The sequence below is a fragment of the Salvia miltiorrhiza genome, chromosome 7 (genome assembly GCF_028751815.1).
Source record: "Salvia miltiorrhiza cultivar Shanhuang (shh) chromosome 7, IMPLAD_Smil_shh, whole genome shotgun sequence".
Lineage (NCBI taxonomy): Eukaryota > Viridiplantae > Streptophyta > Magnoliopsida > Lamiales > Lamiaceae > Salvia > Salvia miltiorrhiza.
In genome coordinates this window covers 8,222,796-8,241,207 of record NC_080393.1, presented here as the reverse complement: position 1 = coordinate 8,241,207, position 18,412 = coordinate 8,222,796, and the positions used below count along the sequence as shown (strand labels likewise).

General features: G+C 36.2%; 1 protein-coding gene and 1 non-coding gene across 2 annotated transcripts; one reads left to right on the top strand and one right to left on the bottom strand.

The window, feature by feature from the left end:
- Positions 1 to 7,421: 7,421 nt before the first annotated feature.
- On the bottom strand, positions 7,422 to 7,493 carry TRNAD-GUC (transfer RNA aspartic acid (anticodon GUC)). Its single transcript has one exon. It is a non-coding gene; the product is annotated as a tRNA-Asp (tRNA).
- An 8,409-nt stretch (positions 7,494 to 15,902) lies between these two features.
- LOC130992287 (protein LURP-one-related 5-like) lies at positions 15,903 to 17,575 on the top strand. The gene is made up of 2 exons (XM_057916853.1): positions 15,903 to 16,483; positions 16,899 to 17,575. Exons 1-2 carry the CDS (start codon positions 16,223 to 16,225, stop codon positions 17,334 to 17,336), a joined length of 699 nt encoding a protein of 232 aa, XP_057772836.1. The 5' UTR covers positions 15,903 to 16,222; the 3' UTR covers positions 17,337 to 17,575.
- The last annotated feature ends 837 nt before the right edge of the window (positions 17,576 to 18,412 follow it).

The window sequence follows — 18,412 nt, the reverse complement described above, 5'->3', positions numbered from 1 at the left end:
TCACGTTTGCAGATCTCAAACTTATCTCGGGGTAAGGACTTGGTAAACATATCTGCACCATTCTCATCGGTGTGGATCTTCTCGAGCTGCATTAGTTTTCTTTCAAGTGCATCTCGAATCCAGTGATATCTCACATCAATATGTTTTGATCTCGAGTGAAAACTCGAATTCTTACTCAAGTGAATTGCGCTTTGACTATCGCAGTAAAGCACATACTTCTCTTGCTTCAAGCCCAACTCTTGTAGAAACTTCTTCAACCACAACACCTCTTTGCAAGCTTCTGTCACAGCAATGTACTCAGCTTCCGTTGTGGATAATGCCACGCATTTTTGAAGTTTCGATTGCCACGAGATAGCTCCCCCTGCAAGTCTCATCAGGTATCCAGATGTGGATTTCCTGGAATCTATGTCACCAGCCATGTCTGCATCCACATATCCTTCAAGTAGAATATGGTTATCACCAAACTTCAGACAAAGTTTAGAAGTACCTCTCAGGTACCGAAATATCCATTTCACTGCTGTCCAATGCTCTTTTCCTGGGTTTGAGAGAAATCAACTAACCACACCAACTGCGTGAGCGACGTCAGGTCTAGTGCATATCATAGCATACATTAGACTCCCCACCGCAGAAGCATATGGAATCTTTTGCAGTTCTTCCTTTTCTGTCTCACTTATCGGGCATTGTGCTGAGCTTAGCTTCATATGACCCGCAAGTGGAGTGGCGACTGGCTTCGACTTGCTCATTCTAAATCTTTCAAGAACTTTCTCAATATATTGTTCTTGAGATAACCAGAGCTCCTTGCTCTTCCTGTCCCTGAAGATCTTCATTCCAAGGATCTGCTTAGCCGCGCCTAAGTCTTTCATCGCAAAAGACTTGCTCAGCTTTTTCTTCAGCTTATCAATCTTGATGGCATCATGGCCTACAATTAACATGTCGTCAACGTAGACAGACAATATGATAAAATCACCTCCTGCGAACTTCTTGAAGAAAACACAGTGATCTGAGGTGGTCCTGTTGTAGCCATGGGTTGACATGAAGGACTCAAACTTCATGTACCATAATCTGGGAGCTTGTTTCAGGCCGTACAAGCTCTTCTTCAACCTGCATACAAGGTTCTCTTTTCCTTTGACTTTGAAACCTTCAGGTTGGTCCATGTAGATTTCTTTGTCTAAATCTCCATGCAGAAATGCAGTCTTCACATCAAGTTGCTCGATCTCCAGGTCCAAACTGGCAGCAATCGCGAGCACCACTCTGATTGAAGACATCTTCACCACTGGTGAGAAAATCTCTTCAAAATCAACACCCTTTTTCTGACTGAAACCCTTCACAACCAGTCTCGCCTTGTACCTTGGTTGTGAGCTATTCTCCTCAGCCTTTAATCTGTAGACCCACTTATTTTTCAGCGATCTCTTGCCGGCTGGCAACTTCACTAAGTCATAGGTGTGATTTTCAACTAAGGAGTTCATCTCCTCCTTCATGGCTTTTAACCACTTCTCCTTTTGGTCATGCGCCATGGCTTCTACAAAACTCTGTGGCTCTCCTCCATCAGTGAGCATTACATACTCATGTGGGCTATATTTGGTAGAAGGTTGTCTTTCTCTGGTAGACCTTCTAACTGGAGGGACATCATCTTGTACAGGTGGAGTCTGATCGTCACCTGCTTCGCCATCAACTGGATCACCATGCTCCGGTTGGGTATCTCCCCCGTAATTCTGGAGTGTCGATGAAGGAACTGGATCTAAGTTGACAGGAACTTCTGAATTAGATTCAGGTTTTTCCTTCGCATCATCAGGAAGTTGATCTTCAAGGAATACAACATCCCTGCTTCTGATGACTTTCCTGTTAACTGGGTCCCATAATCTATAACCAAACTCTTCATGAGCGTATCCCAAGAAGATACATGGTTTGGTTTTATCATCAAGCTTGGATCTCTCATCTTTTGGAATGTGAACAAAAGCTCTGCAGCCAAACACTCTCAAGTGTTTGTAAGACACGTCTTTCCCGGACCAAACTCTATCTGGAATGTCACCATCTAGAGGAGTTGATGGAGAAAGGTTGATCAAGTCCACTGCGGTCCTCATAGCTTCACCCCAAAAGGATTTTGGCAGTTTGGAGTGCGACAGCATACATTTGATTCTCTCACAAATTGTTCTGTTCATCCTTTCTGCCACGCCATTGTGTTGAGGGGTCTTTGGGACGCTTTTCTCAAGCTTGATACCATGGTTCCTGCAGTGTTGCTCAAACGGGCCTTGGTACTCACCGCCATTGTCTGCACGAACACACTTTAGTTTCCTTCCTGTTTGTCTCTCGACTTTTGCTTGAAAATTCTTAAAGACCTCCAACGTTTGGTCTTTGGTTTTCAAGGCAAAACACCAGACTTTCCTCGAAAAATCGTCAATGAAAGTGACGAAATATAGTGCGCCACCAAGAGTTCTGTATTTCATGTAGCACAAATCTGTGTGCACCAAATCAAGAGGTTGAGCTCTTCTTAAGGGAGAGAAGCTCTTGAATGAAACTCTGTGTTGTTTTCCGGCCAAACAATCAACACAAGTTTCCAAGTGCATTCCTTTAACCTCAGGGATGAGGCTTCTTCTAGCCAAGATCTCCAGACCTTTCTGGCTCAAATGCCCAAGCCTCTTATGCCATATCTCAATGGAGGAATTTTTGACGACTGCATTCACCTCTCCATTGGACAACGTTGCATGCATCATGTAGAGAGAATTTTGCTTTCTACCCTTTGCTGCAATTAGAGAGCCTTTGATTAGCTTCCATTTTCCTTCGCCGAAATGGTTGATGTAGCCATCATCGTCGAGCTTGCCAGTGGAAATAATATTGAGTCTGATATCAGGAACATGTCGGACATCTTTTAAGATAAGCTTACATCCAGTGTCAGTAAGCAGGACAATGTCTCCTATACCAGCAACTTCTGTCACACCATGATTGGTCATTCTGACTTTGCCAAAGCTGCCACCGGTGTAGGATGCAAACATATCACGATGTGGTGTAATGTGATATGATGCACCCGAATCAACGATCCAGTCTGTTTGTTGGCATGACGAACTCACAAGAGCATCATCGCAAACTACGACAACATCGCCATCAGTTGCAACTGTTGTTGTGTCTTTCTCAGCTTTTTCATTATTTCCACGCGCTTGATCTCTTTTCTTCTTTCTGCAGTCTCTCTCATAGTGGTTTGGACCACCGCAATAATGGCATTTGAAGTCTTTTCTGGGTTTAGACTTCCCCCTGGATTTATCTCTCGAGTATTGAGAGCCTTTACTTTTACTTCTCCCTCGATCTCCGTTTTCAGCAATCATCGCCTTTGTCTCAGAAGAACGTTCTTGATCTTTTCTTCTGGATTCTTCATTAAGAAGACAATCTTTGACCATCTGCAAGGTCAGTGCTCCACCTGGAGCCGAGTTGCTGATTGACACTACAAGAGTGTCCCAACTGTCCGGCAACGAACTGAGTAGCAATAAAGCTACGACTTCATCATCAAGAGAAATCTTCATGTTGGTGGATTGGTTGATAAGACCCTGGTATGCATTGAGGTGCTCCGTCATGTTGGCACCCTCCGCATATCGCAAGCAAACAATTTTTCTGATGATGGAAGCTTTGTTTAAAGCATTTTTCCTTTCAAACATAGCTTCCATTTTCTTCCAAAGAACGTCAGCTTTTTCCTCATTAGCAAAATGATGAAAAATACTGTGTTCAATGAAGCGCCGGACGTAACCAACTGTTTTTCTGTGCATGATGAGCCATTCATCATCACTCATATCCTTTGGTTTGGCATCATCTCCATGTAAGGGCAAATAGAGATCCTTACAATAGAGAAGATCTAACATGCTTGGCTTCCAAATTGAGTAATTTGATCCGCTCAATTTGAACATACCACCAAGCGACGACGATTCCTCCATTTTTAATCTGCCTCAGAACCAAGGTGGCTCTCATACCACTTGTTGGGAAAAGTGGTGAATAAATATTCAAGAGTGTCAAAATAAATGACACTTGCACAGCGGAACCAGGATAATTCTTTTCCCTCTTGCTGGATTACAAAATGGGATCCAAACCAAGAAAAATATTTGGTGCAAAATATAAGAAAATATGAGACAAGAATTTTTACGTGGAAAACCCAAATTGGGAAAAACCACGAGACCGTAGTCTAGAAATCTTCCACTATGTATATAGTAGGCTTACAAAATTCTCCCTACACAAAATAGGGGAAACACAAAACTCAAGTTTAATAACTTGGAAAACACAAGAGGACTGAGCTACTATTTTAAGAGAGATGAAAAATCCTATGATTTTTCCTCACAATTTTCTTCTCTCAAATGCACTCACCAAACTCTCTCTTGTTTTGCCTCACACCTCTCGCACTTCTAGATGAAAAATCCTATGATTTTTCCTCACAATTTTCTTCTCTCAAATGCACTCACCAAACTCTCTCTTGTTTTGCCTCACACCTCTCGCACTTCTGCACTCTTTCATTTGGCAGAATGAGCCTCAATTTATAGAGAAATTTGGGCTGCAAATTTCTTCCCCTATAGCCACCTACAGCCGCAATTGTAGAATGGAACTCATAGATAGAGGCTTCAAATCTTTTATCCGCAGCATTGCCGAGATACATGGTGGGCTGTTTGCTGCAAAATTCTTTCCAATGTAAATGTTGCAATTAATGCAACACTACATCTGCACAACTAAGGTCAAAAATTGTTGGCTTTGTGGGGCCATTCCACATGAAGTGGAAATAGCTCAACATGTACTATATTTTACTACTCTACTAATTAGTTACTCAATTGACAGAGAAGCAGTTCATACGGCGCTTGTAACGCGGTGGTCCTTATTTTGTCACCAAAAGACAAAAAATACATAATTTGTAGTAATATTTTTAAGTGGGTGACTAAAAAAGTATTCGATCATCTAAAATGACCACTAGATTATAAATTTCCACTTATTGCTAAGGGTGAGCATCGGTTCGGTTCGGTGCAAAACCGAACCAAAAACTCAAAACCGAAAATCGAACCGATGCTCAAATTGGGCACCGAACCGCACCAATCATAGTCCCAAAACCGAACCGAAACCGAACTGGAAAAACTGTCGGTTCCGACCACGATTTGGGCTGCCACAAATTGGAAAAACCTATCTCTTCTCAATTCACAAAATTATGGCTGCGCCTCTCTCCCTTTAATCTCGTCTCTCTCTCTGTTCTCACCATACACGCACACAACGCACGCAGGCGCCTGGCGACACCGTTGTCGGCCCTCCGGCTTCGTCTCTTGCTCCACCAACTGACACCCCACATCTCCCTCGACCACTCTGACTCACAAACACACAACTCACGAAGGTAGCGGCTGGTACTCCCTTCCGCCACACGCACACAAAATAGTCAACGGCGGCGCTGCACCCTTCCCCGATGAGGGCAGCCGCCGCCTGACCCCCCTTTTCCTCAGCCCCTCTTCTCCCTCTGATTTCTCCGCCACACGCACACAAATAAATTCATGGAGATGAGAAACTCAGACGGTGCCTGGTGGACGGCGCCGCTGGAGGCCGGAAGAGCCGAAGGCGATGGGCGGACGGCGCCGGTAGGGAAGAGGAGGACGTGCGAAATGGAGGAGGAGGAGAGTTGAGAATTCTGATTTCTGATCAGTGATGCGGCGCAGCAGATGTTAGGAATAGGATTTAGGGTTTTTTCTTTATAAAGTTAAATATCTATTGTAAAATATAAATATTAATATAATATTAATATTAGTTGGTTCGGTTCGGTGCAAAACCGAACCAAAAACACAGCACCGAAACCGAACCGAAAATTTTCGGTTTTCATTTTTAGAAACCGAACCGAACCGACCACCAGTAGAATAGGCACCAAACCGCACCAATAGGGTTCGGTTCGGTTCGGTTTTGACTGTCGGTTCGGTTTCTGCTCACCCCTACTTATTGCATTTTGACACGGGAGTAAAAACACAAATGACATATGCTCTTCGTGCAGAAGAAAATACTACATAATTTTATTTATGAAAATAATCAAAGCATGTCATCCAATAAATCAAACCATCGTATTTAAAGGCCTAAATAAACCTAAAAAAAAACTTAATGCAACTGAAAAATCAAATCTAAAAAGCAAATGGAATCAAAATAAAATAGAAAAAAAATACTAAAATAATAAAAAGGGCCGAATCAACCTAAAAAATGGAGAAATTTGAGCTATGGGCCCTATAGGGGTCGTATCATCGTTCCGCTTCTAAAAACGTACTTATAATAGCAATTCTGAAGTATGTGCCGAAACTTGCGCGCATATTGAATTATGTCGATAAACGAATTTTACTCGTTCTTTAGTTGTCATATACGCATCAGTTATTTGTTCTATACATTATTTGGTGCTCAACATTTGCATTTCAAATTGTGCTCTAAGTTAGCCACAAATGCACGGACATTATGATAGGATGCATTCTCTAACTAAACCGTATACTAACTCCATCTCCAAATAAGCGTTTTATTAATTTGGAGATAAATTTTATCCTTGAAAAAATATCTAGTTTCAGATTTCAAGATAAAATAATATCAAATTTTTCATTTTACTTTTGTAGTCAATGCGAATTCTCTATGTTAGTTTGGTTTTCCATGCAATAATAGGAATAATAAGGGTAAAATTAACTACTTCTAAGACGGAAAGAATATATTTCATGTGATTCATTTGCTTTTATGTTTCCATCCAGCCTATGTTTCTTTTTATTTCCCTATAAGAGACAAATCAACCTAACCTCCTAAGAACTCTTTTATATGTATTATTCAAAAAGTAACACTCATTTTCACTGAGGAGAAAATAAATGAAACGTGAGGACAAATATCAAAAATGAAAAAATGAAACCATATCAGAAAGTGTTTGAGGATGAAACAATGTAATATTGTTTTGTATCAAAATGAAGTGGGTCAAATTCATACATTGATCTTATTAGAAAGAGCTTGTAGCCCAACCCCAACGGATCTCGTCCACTTAGCCCAACAGTTTCCAATCCAATACCATTGCTTATTAATTTGGGAATTCCAATACAACGTATACCTTCATATAATCATATTTAGAAAAGAAATATGATTAGATTTTTTATTTGATATTTTCAATATTTCTATTTCACAAGTCTTTAAATTGTTAGGGCTTTTTTTGCAAGATCATACCATGGTTAATTGATGTAATTACTTAAAAAGTACACAGACAATCACAAATTTGGTTTGGTGCAAAAGTTATTATACTATATAGTATGAGATCATTATAATAATGAACAGATATTTTGACAAAAACAAGATGTGTCTCGATTGTGTTCGCCTGTGGAAATAGATACAGCTGAAATTGGTGAAAACAAAAAATATAAATTCGAAAGCTTTATTCCAAAATTAAAACCGAAAGGGTGAAAACAAAAATTAATAAGCGCCGTTGCCGGGGATCGAACCCGGGTCACCCGCGTGACAGGCGGGAATACTTACCACTATACTACAACGACTTGTATGATGTTAAGCCATCTGGTATTATTAATAACATATACAAATTACAATCAAATGGCCCCCAAAACTCAATAGTAAGTTAAGAATTTCAGCTGTCTAAATTTTCTTAAAATCATAGTTCGATCAGTAATTAGTAACGTTTAAGATTCTTAGATTATTCTTCAGATAGATCTGCTGAAGAGGAGCAATCAACATTCTCGATGCTTTATACTATTAGCTCTGTGATTAATGCATAGGCGGAGCTACACTATGAGGTGGTGGGGCAATTGCCCCCCCCTCAAAAAAAATTTAGCATACTTACTATATTAATATATATGTATAATTATTTTTTTTAAAAGTTTGCCCCACCAAAATTTTGAGAAAAAAGGGGCAAAATGTGGAGATTGGAAAAAAGTTGACTTTGATAAACTACATTTTTTTTCTTTTGTCTAACGTGGAGATCGGAAAGAAAATAAAGAAGTTAAATTTGCACAATTTCAGAAGTCTTGCAATGGAGATGGTGAAGACAAAAAGAGATGTTGTGTATTCATTGGTGTATAAGTTTATTAAACTGACACTTGTTTTACCTGTGACAACTACAACTGTGGAAATAGTTTTTTCTGCTATTTAGATTGTCAAAGTCAGCTTCGAAATCGAATGGGTGATCGTTTAATGAATGATTGTTTAATTAGTTACTTATACTGAGAAAGAAATTTTTTAGACAGTTGATAATGATTTGATATTACGTCGCTTTCAGAATATGAGTGATCATAGAGAATTATTTTTATCAAAGTTATTTTAAATTTTCTTACATGTTCTGCCCCCCTTGTCTTTAGGGGCGTGGCTCCGCCCCTGGATTAATGCAGTAACATCATCAACGAAGTGCTTAATCATTAATCTAAATAATTTAATGCACGTACAAAAGTCACAACAAAAAGGCATGCATCGATCAAGATTCAAGAACTTAAAGAATGTATGGTTCGAGTTGAGGTAATGAAAAGTTAGGAATGAAAGCTTAGAATCTTAAAAGAAAAGAAAGTATATATGGTTTGTCTTCTCATCATTGTTCATGACGATGACGTCATGATATTCTTAATATCAATCGTGAGCGCTGATCAGTTGAATGCAAACAAACTATCAGTTAACAAATAACTTCAAAGTTCATGCCATTTTTTTGTATTTTTTAAAGTTAATGTCATTTTTACAAATGACTCCAAAGTTCAGGCCATTTTTACAAATAATTTCAAAGTTAAGGCTATCTTTTTTGTATTTTTCAAAGTTCAGGCCATTTTTGTAAATGATTTCAAAGTTTAGGTGAATAAACCACCCTTATTTTAAGAATTACGAACCAGCAAAAATGCATGAATTTTATGTATAACACGCATGAATAAACTGTAAAAAGGCATGAATTGCGAAAAATAATTTTTTGCTACGTTTGGGATTCGAACTCAGGACCATGAATTTATCCAACAATGTGATGAATCAACCGTAGATCTTGATGATCTAAGGGCTGAAAATGGTTCCTAATTTATATTTTAAGAAGCGTTTTTATTTTAGCCTTCCCCTATATATATATATATATATATATATATATATATATATATGGAGAGGTTCTAATAAAAACCTCTATTAAAATGAGAACTAGGAACTAATCTTGGCCTTTTAAATTTTAGATCTAGTGGTTAGAATTTATTCTATTTAAAAAGACGCCTAATTAGTAGTTTTAGTTTGATTGTGCCGTTTTTTTCTCTTTTTAATTATTAGGGGGTTAGTTAAGTCTTTTCTTATTTTATACTTTAATTAAAGACTAGTAATCAAATTTGTCAGTGTCGTTTTTTAATTAAAGACTCCGTAATAGTTTCACATAGTCAATTTTTGTTTCTTCAGTTGCACAATGAATAATATTTAATGCACACATATGGTAAAGCATACAACTGCATAGGTGTGTGTCGAAAATACACAGATGATTTTATAATTATATGTAGATTTCAGTCGCACAGTAATTATGAAGTAATGCACATTTTTAAAATTTACATTTTTTATCTCATTAATTAACGTCATAATATAGTCCAACCTAACCTTGGAGAAAATATAACATATATTTTTGAAACATGTATAATCAATTGTCATATAAAAGATCAAGAGAAAATTAATGTAAAAGTTAATAAAATTGTTTAAGAACAACTTATCATACGTAATCATAATTTTAAACATAATTTGTTTAGACACAGTGTACTATTTAAACCAAAAGATATCCAAATATCTTTTCCATCATCTTTGACGTAGTTATGTGACCATCCTAGCATAGTTGCACAGTATCTTGTACGAAGTCCAACCAAATGCTTTTTTGGATTTGGGGGAAGTCCACATACCCAGCTGCACAGAGTCTAGCCAAATGCTTTTCTCAATTAACCATTTTAATTAGCATCTACTTGCTTTACGCGAGTCATATTTAACTGTGCAACAACAAAAACATATTAACTTTTATGTTATGTAACAATAAAAGCATAGTGACATTAATGTGATTTTAGATCTAAATGTGCAACACATTCAAATAATTATGCAAATACAATTTTTAATGAGCAACAATATCAAACGGCCTTCTATGCAACAAATACAAATTCAGGGGCAATGAGAATAACTTAATCTATGCATTTACATTTTTATCTATGCAACACACCGCACCAACTCATGCAATTTCAGATCCAAGTGTGCAACATATTCAAGCAATTATGCAAATAAAATTTTTAATAAGCAGCAATATCAAACGGCCTTTTATGCAACACATACACATTGAGGGGCAATGAGAATAACTTAATCTATGCATTTATATTTCCACCTGTGCAACACACAACACCAACTCATGCAATTTCAGATCCAAGCGTGCAACACATTCAAGCAACTATGCAAATAAAACTTTAAACGATCAAACGACCTTCTATGCAACACATACAAATTGAGGGGCAGTGAGAATAACTTAGTCTATGCATTTATATTTTCACCTATGCAACACAACATAACAACTATGCAAACATGTAATATGAATATAGGCAAACAGAAAACAAAGAACAAAATGAAATAATGCATTATGGATAAATTTATGTGTAAAACTCAAAATGAGTGAAATCAAATTTTATTGTGTGTCATAAATGAAGAACACCATTAACAATCTCTAAACTATGAGCAACACGCTAGCAATAACTATGCAATTCCAATCTCAACTATGCAACATAATTAATTCCACAAGACTTCAAATGAAAATTTCACTAGAGCCATCAATCTCAAGTGTGCAAGATAATCAAACAACTATGCAATTTAAATTTTTGCTGTGGGATAATATCAAATTACGAAGAAATAGGGGCCATTCAATATATCTTCCTGCGCCGGATTCAGAAAGTAACCTCTGCCGCTGCCGCCTTCAGAAATTCCTGCTGCCGCCGCCTTGAGAAATTTTCGATGCCGCCGCTTTAAGAAATTCGCAGCCATCAGAGTTTCACTGGATGTTGAATTCTCGTCCACCTTCGACGCAACGCCGCCGCCGCCTTCAGAAATTTCTGCAGCCGCTGACTTGAGAAAGTCGCCGATACATTCACAAAAAACATGCCTCCGCCACCGGATCTTACAGAGTTTCACCGGATGTTGAATTATCTTCCACCCCCGATGCAATAATATTCAGATTCTCCGATTTTTTCCTTGCACAGAGCGCCTCTTGCACAGAATTCGTCTGCCCCTTTTTAAAAAACCATAGGTGAGAGTGAAAGTGGAGAACCGTGAAGTAATGTAATTTCTGTTTTACATTCCTACCCTTTTAATTTTAATTAAATGTGCAACAGTAGTTTGATCTCAACCATCTATATCCTTTTAATCAATGGTTGTTATTAGTTCCTAGTTTTCATCTTAGGGGGGTTTCTATGTTAACCCCACCCTATATATATATATATATATATATATATATATATATATATATATATATATAGGGTGTGGTTCTAGAGAGAACTACATTATTTGTGAGAACGTGATAACCATCAAATCTAATGTATTCACTGTAAAAATTAATGCATTCGCTGTTAAAATTAATGCACTCAAAAAAATAAAAATAAATGCTCCCTTCAGGATTCGAACCCAGGATCTGCATTCATCCAACAAGATGATGCATCCACCGTAGATCTAGATGATCGAATGGCTGAAAATGGTTCTCCGTTCTTTTTTTATTTATGGTTCTTTCCTGAACCTCTCCCTATATATATATATATATATATATATGCACATTTATAGCTTGAAAATAAAGTATACGAAATATATTTATAAGTAGGGGGTTAGGCAAAAAAACTCTTAAAATTAAAAGTACAAACCAACTAAAATGTATGAATATCGAATACCATGTAGAATACATTGAATTTGTCGTGTAAATACCTGAATTTTGAAAATTAATATTTTCGCTACCTATGAAATTTGAACTTAGGACCATGAATTCATCCAACAAATTAAATGATGAATCAATAATAAATCTTGATAATTTAAAGTTTATAAATTGTTCCTATATACATTTTTTATTTTATGATGTGTTTTTATTTTAGTCCATACCTTTATAGGTATACCACAACTTATATTTGAGTAAGAGTAATATAAGTAAGAGGTGATGGCCCATTAGATGGAATGGCAGTGAGCACGATTCACGAATGGCCTAATTGGACCGGTTTGGAAACTTTCAAGATATGGCCTAATTGGGCCTGTTTGGACAGTATTTAAGATATTTGGGTAGTGCAACGAGATATTATGTTAAAATGTTCATTTGAGTTCGCTAATCAAGACTTTGATAAACACAGACAAATCAAGCTCATATATGACACTTTTCAGCTTATTAGCTTATAAAAAAAATTGTTAGATGTGTTTATTTACATGCATTGACATGTAATTTTTATGGTATTAATAATAAAAATGTAGACATCTTACGTAAGAAATGAGAATAATGCATAAGTCAGTATAAAATGTTGTATAAACTGCTTATAATGACTGCATAACGAAATTCAATTAATTTATAAAAATTCCGCTTTCTCCAGAATTCGAACCCTGATAAAAATTCACCTCCTCTAGATAAATATCGGTCATAGGATTTAAAAATCTAATCTTACAAATTCATTCTTATTTCTCATCACATTTGTTCATTCTCATTTGATCAGATCTTCTCCCTATTTATATACATAACCTACTTAATTATCAAACTATATATGAGAAAATGAAAACAAGGGTTTCGAATTTAATAAACTTATCTGATGCTGAGCTATGATACTATTAATTACATCCTTGTAAGACTGGATATAATCTAGTTGGTAGATATGTCTGGTTGACCTTATTACCAAAGATAGAAACGTTGTTGGTAAGATCTGCTAAGCTATGCACTGACATTGGCGCCGACAATTCGGATCAAAGTTTTTATTCAGATTTGGCTTCCCAAATAATAGTACTATAATCTAAAAAACGTGGCTTTAAGATATGGTCTATTCATAGAAAGAGTTTTTTGTATTTATAAATTACTAATGCCCCTCGAAGTGTTACAAAAATAGTACCCATGAAATTTATATATTGTCTTCAGGTGTAATTTCGCATTTGTTGAATATATTATATAATTATTTTTAAATGTGGTTACTATAGTACTAGCAATATAAATTACTACTAAATGGTGTTATTGTAACCCGTTAATAAATAGAGTATCGTATCCCAGATAAACTTAAACAGAAAAAAGTATAGTAATAAAATTATCCAGGCGGAAGCCCAAGAGCTTAGATTTTGTATAACTAAACAATCAATTATTGTAGAGATGGATTTTCTAGAATAATATGCAACATTATTGTAGAGATGGATTTGCTAGAATAATATGCAACGTTTTTCCCTTAAAAGTAACGAATTAATATTAGAAGTGTGAAATAGTACATGTGAAATTAACTTTTAATTTTTTGACCAAAAGAATCTATAATTTCCATAATTCAGTCCTATCACTTCTAGTTGTAGATGCTTTCTTTTCACTCCATTATTCTTACTCAATTTTTCGTGTACCATAATTTAGGAAACACATATTTCTAAACTTTATTTTAGAAAAATAAAGTACTGCCTCAGATTTTCTATACTAATTTTGATGAGAGGTTTGACTTGTTATCCAAAGTCGGTTGAATTTTAATGTTTCATCGTCATTGACATTAAAGCTACCACAATAAATCTTAATTAGAACCTCTGTTTCCACCTAATCATAGCTGTAAAGAGACTTTAAAAAAAAAAAACCTTTTTGATTGAGGGGTAACCGTCGGTGACGCTGGAAAAAGATCGGACCTGATTATATATTCCGAACCCCATAATTCTGGAGGATTACTTATTAAGTAAAACCCAAAACAACCGTCTCAAAAAAAAAAGAAAAAAAAAAGAAAGTAAAACCCAAAACAATCCTAATTATAATTATAGATTTTTTCCCCCCTTCAAATCGGCAATTTGGTCATCTTCTTTTCTTTAAAGAAATTGTCAATTTGGTCTTCGTTTGAGCTAATTTAATCAAAATCTAGGTGACTGGTGCAAACTAGTACTCCCTATATTAACAAACTACTTTAACTAATTACGATTCACTTACTTGACCAAAACAAACATATGGCATTCTCGTGTTTTAAAACAAGCGAACTAAATTGGTAACAAATAATTCACATAAGGCTAAAGTTTTAATTGACGGCATAAGAATCCACTTTGGAGATTATAAAATTACAAAGGTCCAAACAGAGAGAGAGAGAGAGAGAGAGAGAGAGAACATTTCCTGATTAATTACTCTATTGAACCCTAGCGTCTCAGCAAAGATTAATTTAACACAATTGAAAAAATTCAAAAAAAAAAAAAAAACCACACTTACAAATTTCTCAATGCTATATATACTACTCACAGTCAATGAATCTTATGTATAAAAATCGTGGTTTGTTATATAGAATTAAAGCTTCCATCTAATACTAATATTTTATGTATAATATATTTTTATTTTAGTCTTATATAAATTGGTTCATAGTTCAATATATCAATTTAAAAGATATAGATAAATTTGGACTCATCATATTTACGGCTTGAGATTATGACGTTACCACTTACCAACTAATCGTCGTATATTACATTGTCATTATTATGGTCTTACAAAAATAAATATTTGATTGAAGTAATGATAGATGATAAATTAATAACTTAATAAAGATATTTGTGTATGTTTGGAGAATGTCAATTATATCATACACGTTTTCAATACATAGAGAAGAGAAGACAGATCATTAATAGCGAAACATAGGCCAAAATCTGAATTCAATTTCAGTTTTAGTTTTTTTTTTTTTTTTTATCGGGCAAAGTCATGTTAGATGTTAGTAATTAGTTCCCCATCCACTCCAACAACCACCTTATCTCTCCATTCACCAAATCCACCTTATATCTACAATCTCCAATTCGCTCCCAAGAAGGATCGAACCCGGGTCACTTCACTTAAGTGAGGACCCGGTGGCCAGTGGGCTAAGCCCCCTGGTTCAATTTCAGTTTTAGTGACGACTGGCTTGGTCGAAAGTGTACATATCTATCATTCTGGTTTGCTATTTATTTGAGAAAGCAGATTTTCTGACATTAGGTTCCCGTTTTTCTCATTTTCATTTCATCTGATTAATGTTTTTTTTTTATAAATAAAATCATTCGATTGTTATCTGATCCAAATGTAGTAATTAAAAGTTGAAAATCAGTCAAATGGGAAATAATCTTATCGGTACGTTCAGCCGCTAAAAATGATAATAAAAAATAATTAGGCCTCGGTTGAATTTACCTTCTATATTTATAGATAACAATCCTAGATTAATTCGTCCATATAAAATGAACGGGGCCTCATTAAAACCTGATAGGTGAAAACCCAGAATAGGAAAAATCTTGGACAGGAAAATTCCCAGCATTCACATTTTTCCTTTCTATTTAAAAAAATTCTAGAAAACTATTAGGTGACTTAGGTCACATAATCTCTTCATATGATCATCCAATTTTAAAATTTTGTCAAATGTTTTCTCATTGACAATATACATGCCTCTGATTTCTAAAGCTAAAAGTAATAAAAGAAAAACTAATTAAGTACTGCATGTCCTAATTATATAATCCACTTTAGTTTTTCCGATGAATTAATAATGGCGTATGAAAAGCTAAACTTCATAGAATGCTATTATATAATGTGTTTTGATTGAATTTAAAACGTTTTAAATTATGAAACTCACAAAAAATTATAAAATGTAATATGAAAACAAAAAGTACATTTCAAAAGAAAAAAGAAATGAACTGTATTAATTGGTACTGAGAAAAATATTCCAATATATAAACTGGACCACAATTGAATTATTAGTCCAGCAACTTACTAATAATTATGAGAAAATAAATACGCGTGCATCATATTCATGTGTTATAAAAATGATACTAGTAAACTAAATAACCAAATCTTTTTGAATCGGAATAATTTATTAATTAATATGATGCTTTTCTTTTTATTAATATGATGCTTCTTTACTACTACGTGGCGTGGGGTAAAGTGTCCCCAATCTTGCTCCTACAGGTAGGCCCCCATTTCTCATATTAATATCCTCCACACCTTCAATTTAATTCAGCTTATTTCATTTTCTGACTTTTTTTTAAAAAGTTCTGCTTCATATCTCTCTGCAGAATACGCAGTTTTTTCTCGCAACTAACCAGCCACAGATCTCTCGATTTTGTTATGGTGTGGCCATCGAAGCGACTGGCGGAGACAGTGATGAAGAGCGGCGCGATTGTGGAGGAAGGCTACGTGTACGAAGACGAGACGCATCTCACTGTTCGGAAAACCTCTCTCTTTTTCGCCGGCGACGGCTTCACTGCTTACGACTGCAAAGGCGAGCTCGTCTTCCGAGTCGACTCGTACGGCCCCGACGCCGGCGATACGGGTGAAGTCGTTCTCATGGACGCTGCCGGAAGATGCATCCTCACCGTCCGTCGCAAGGTATCTATATATCTCAGATCGTCGCTTTCCTCATTTTTTTGGTGAAAATTATTAGTTGTTTTTTTTTTTAATTCAAATTATCGGATCATTTCATTGTGCTCTCTGCTGATTGTAACGTTGCAACCGAGTCGACTCGGCTAGTCTGGAATATTTAATTAAGATATTTTTTCTTGAGATTAGTCTCACTCTCGCCGTATCTTCCGATGCTGCACGTGTCCTTTGGCAAAATGCTTACGTGATTAGGTATCGGATACTGTGCAAATCAATGAAGTAGTATGCAGCTGGTGAAAATTTTCTCCGAATCCCTATATTTTCCATGCTAATTAATCAACCGTATATATATTACGCGCCTTCGCGCCACGATCATGTGTGTTGGTTGTCGAGTCAACTCACTGATTTGTTCTTCCCCAATCAGCGGCCAAGCCTGCACCAGCGGTGGGAGGGCTTCGTCGGCGAGGGAGCGGATGGGAAGAAGCCGGTGTTCAGCGTGCGAAGGTCCTCGATAATCGGACGGTCGAGCATGACGGTGGAGGTGTACACCAACCCCGGCGAGGAGTACCAGATCGAAGGCTCCTTCGCCTGCCGGAACTGCAACATTTTCAACGCCGATAAGGAGATCGTGGCGGAGGTCCGCCGCAAGGTGGACGCGACCACCAACGTGGTGCTCGGGAAGGACGTCTTCGTGCTGTCGCTGAAGCCGGGGTTCGACGGCGCCTTCGCCATGGGGCTGGTGCTGATACTCGATCAGATACACGGCGCCGACGAAGACGACGCCGACGGCGGCCAGAACGGAAGCAAGGTCGGTGTGGAGCCCACCGGTGAGGATTCGAATAATTCAAATCTCTCTACCTAAGTTTAGAATACTTTTTTGTTAATTACACCTTGCCCCCATGATCTAGTTGTCATGCAACAAAGGCTCCCCTAAGTTTCGCCTATACACTTTTGTAGCCTCTTGTTTGTTATATTTGTATAGGTTGTAGCTCTTTGCAAGAAATTTGCGCTTTGCTTATGGTTTATCTTTTATGTAATGTTATGTGACATCTTTGTATTAATGGGGAATTTGTTGGTATATATATTCATCTTTTAAGCGAAGTAGATATTGCTTAAGATCATTTTCTCAGCGTCTATCTACGAAGAAATTGATCATTTTTCTTTTTCTTTTTGAGGAGATGAAAATTTATCTTTGAAAAGTTTGTGCTAATTTTGGTTTTAGAAACTACTTAAAGTAGCAGTACATAAAATATTCCTGTATTATGGATAAATCGATCTAGCTAGATATACTTAAGAGCTTTGTTGAAAACCTCAAGATTATAATATTGGATAGAGGATCTCATGTGCTATTATTACCATTTCAAAATATGTTAATATTTTAATTTTTGAAGCATCAACATATTAGAACATGTTTAGTGAGAGACTCTATCGCCGGTTCGAGCATCAATAAATAAACGGGCGAAAATTTTAGTAGCTAGTTGTGGTCCAAAAATTAAAATGAATGCGTGAAATTTTGCATAAAACTAATCTGAAGTGGCAAACGGAATGAACATGTATGTAAATAAGAATGTATCTGATCGAAAATATTTATCCTAAAAGTTAATTAACGGCGTAACATTTTGAAGCATGAATTTAGTTCGAAATTGTTTGGTTATATTAGGCTGTTAGTTTTGTTTGCTTGTTCATTGATTGTTTTCGGTCCAATCATTTTCATAACTTCTCTTCCCAGTTTTAGATTTATTTTATTTATTTAGAGGTCAATAAAAGAAGTGAATTTATCATCCCGAGAAAAGAAATTATGGTTCTGAAATTTCTAATACTCTGGCAGAAGAGAACAAAGTTTACTTTTAACTTTTAATTGTGGAGAGACATCTCAATCAAAACTATACAAATATAGAAGAATTTTCAAAAAATTTCAAAAAAAATTGCACATCTATA

Bases quoted from the DNA above. Each gene is read 5' to 3' on its own strand.
- LOC130992287 (XM_057916853.1), top strand. From the start codon at position 16,223: ATGGTGTGGCCATCGAAGCGACTGGCGGAGACAGTGATGAAGAGCGGC. The intron at 16,484-16,898 runs GTATCTATATAT...TTCCCCAATCAG, and splicing joins TCCTCACCGTCCGTCGCAAG to CGGCCAAGCCTGCACCAGCG.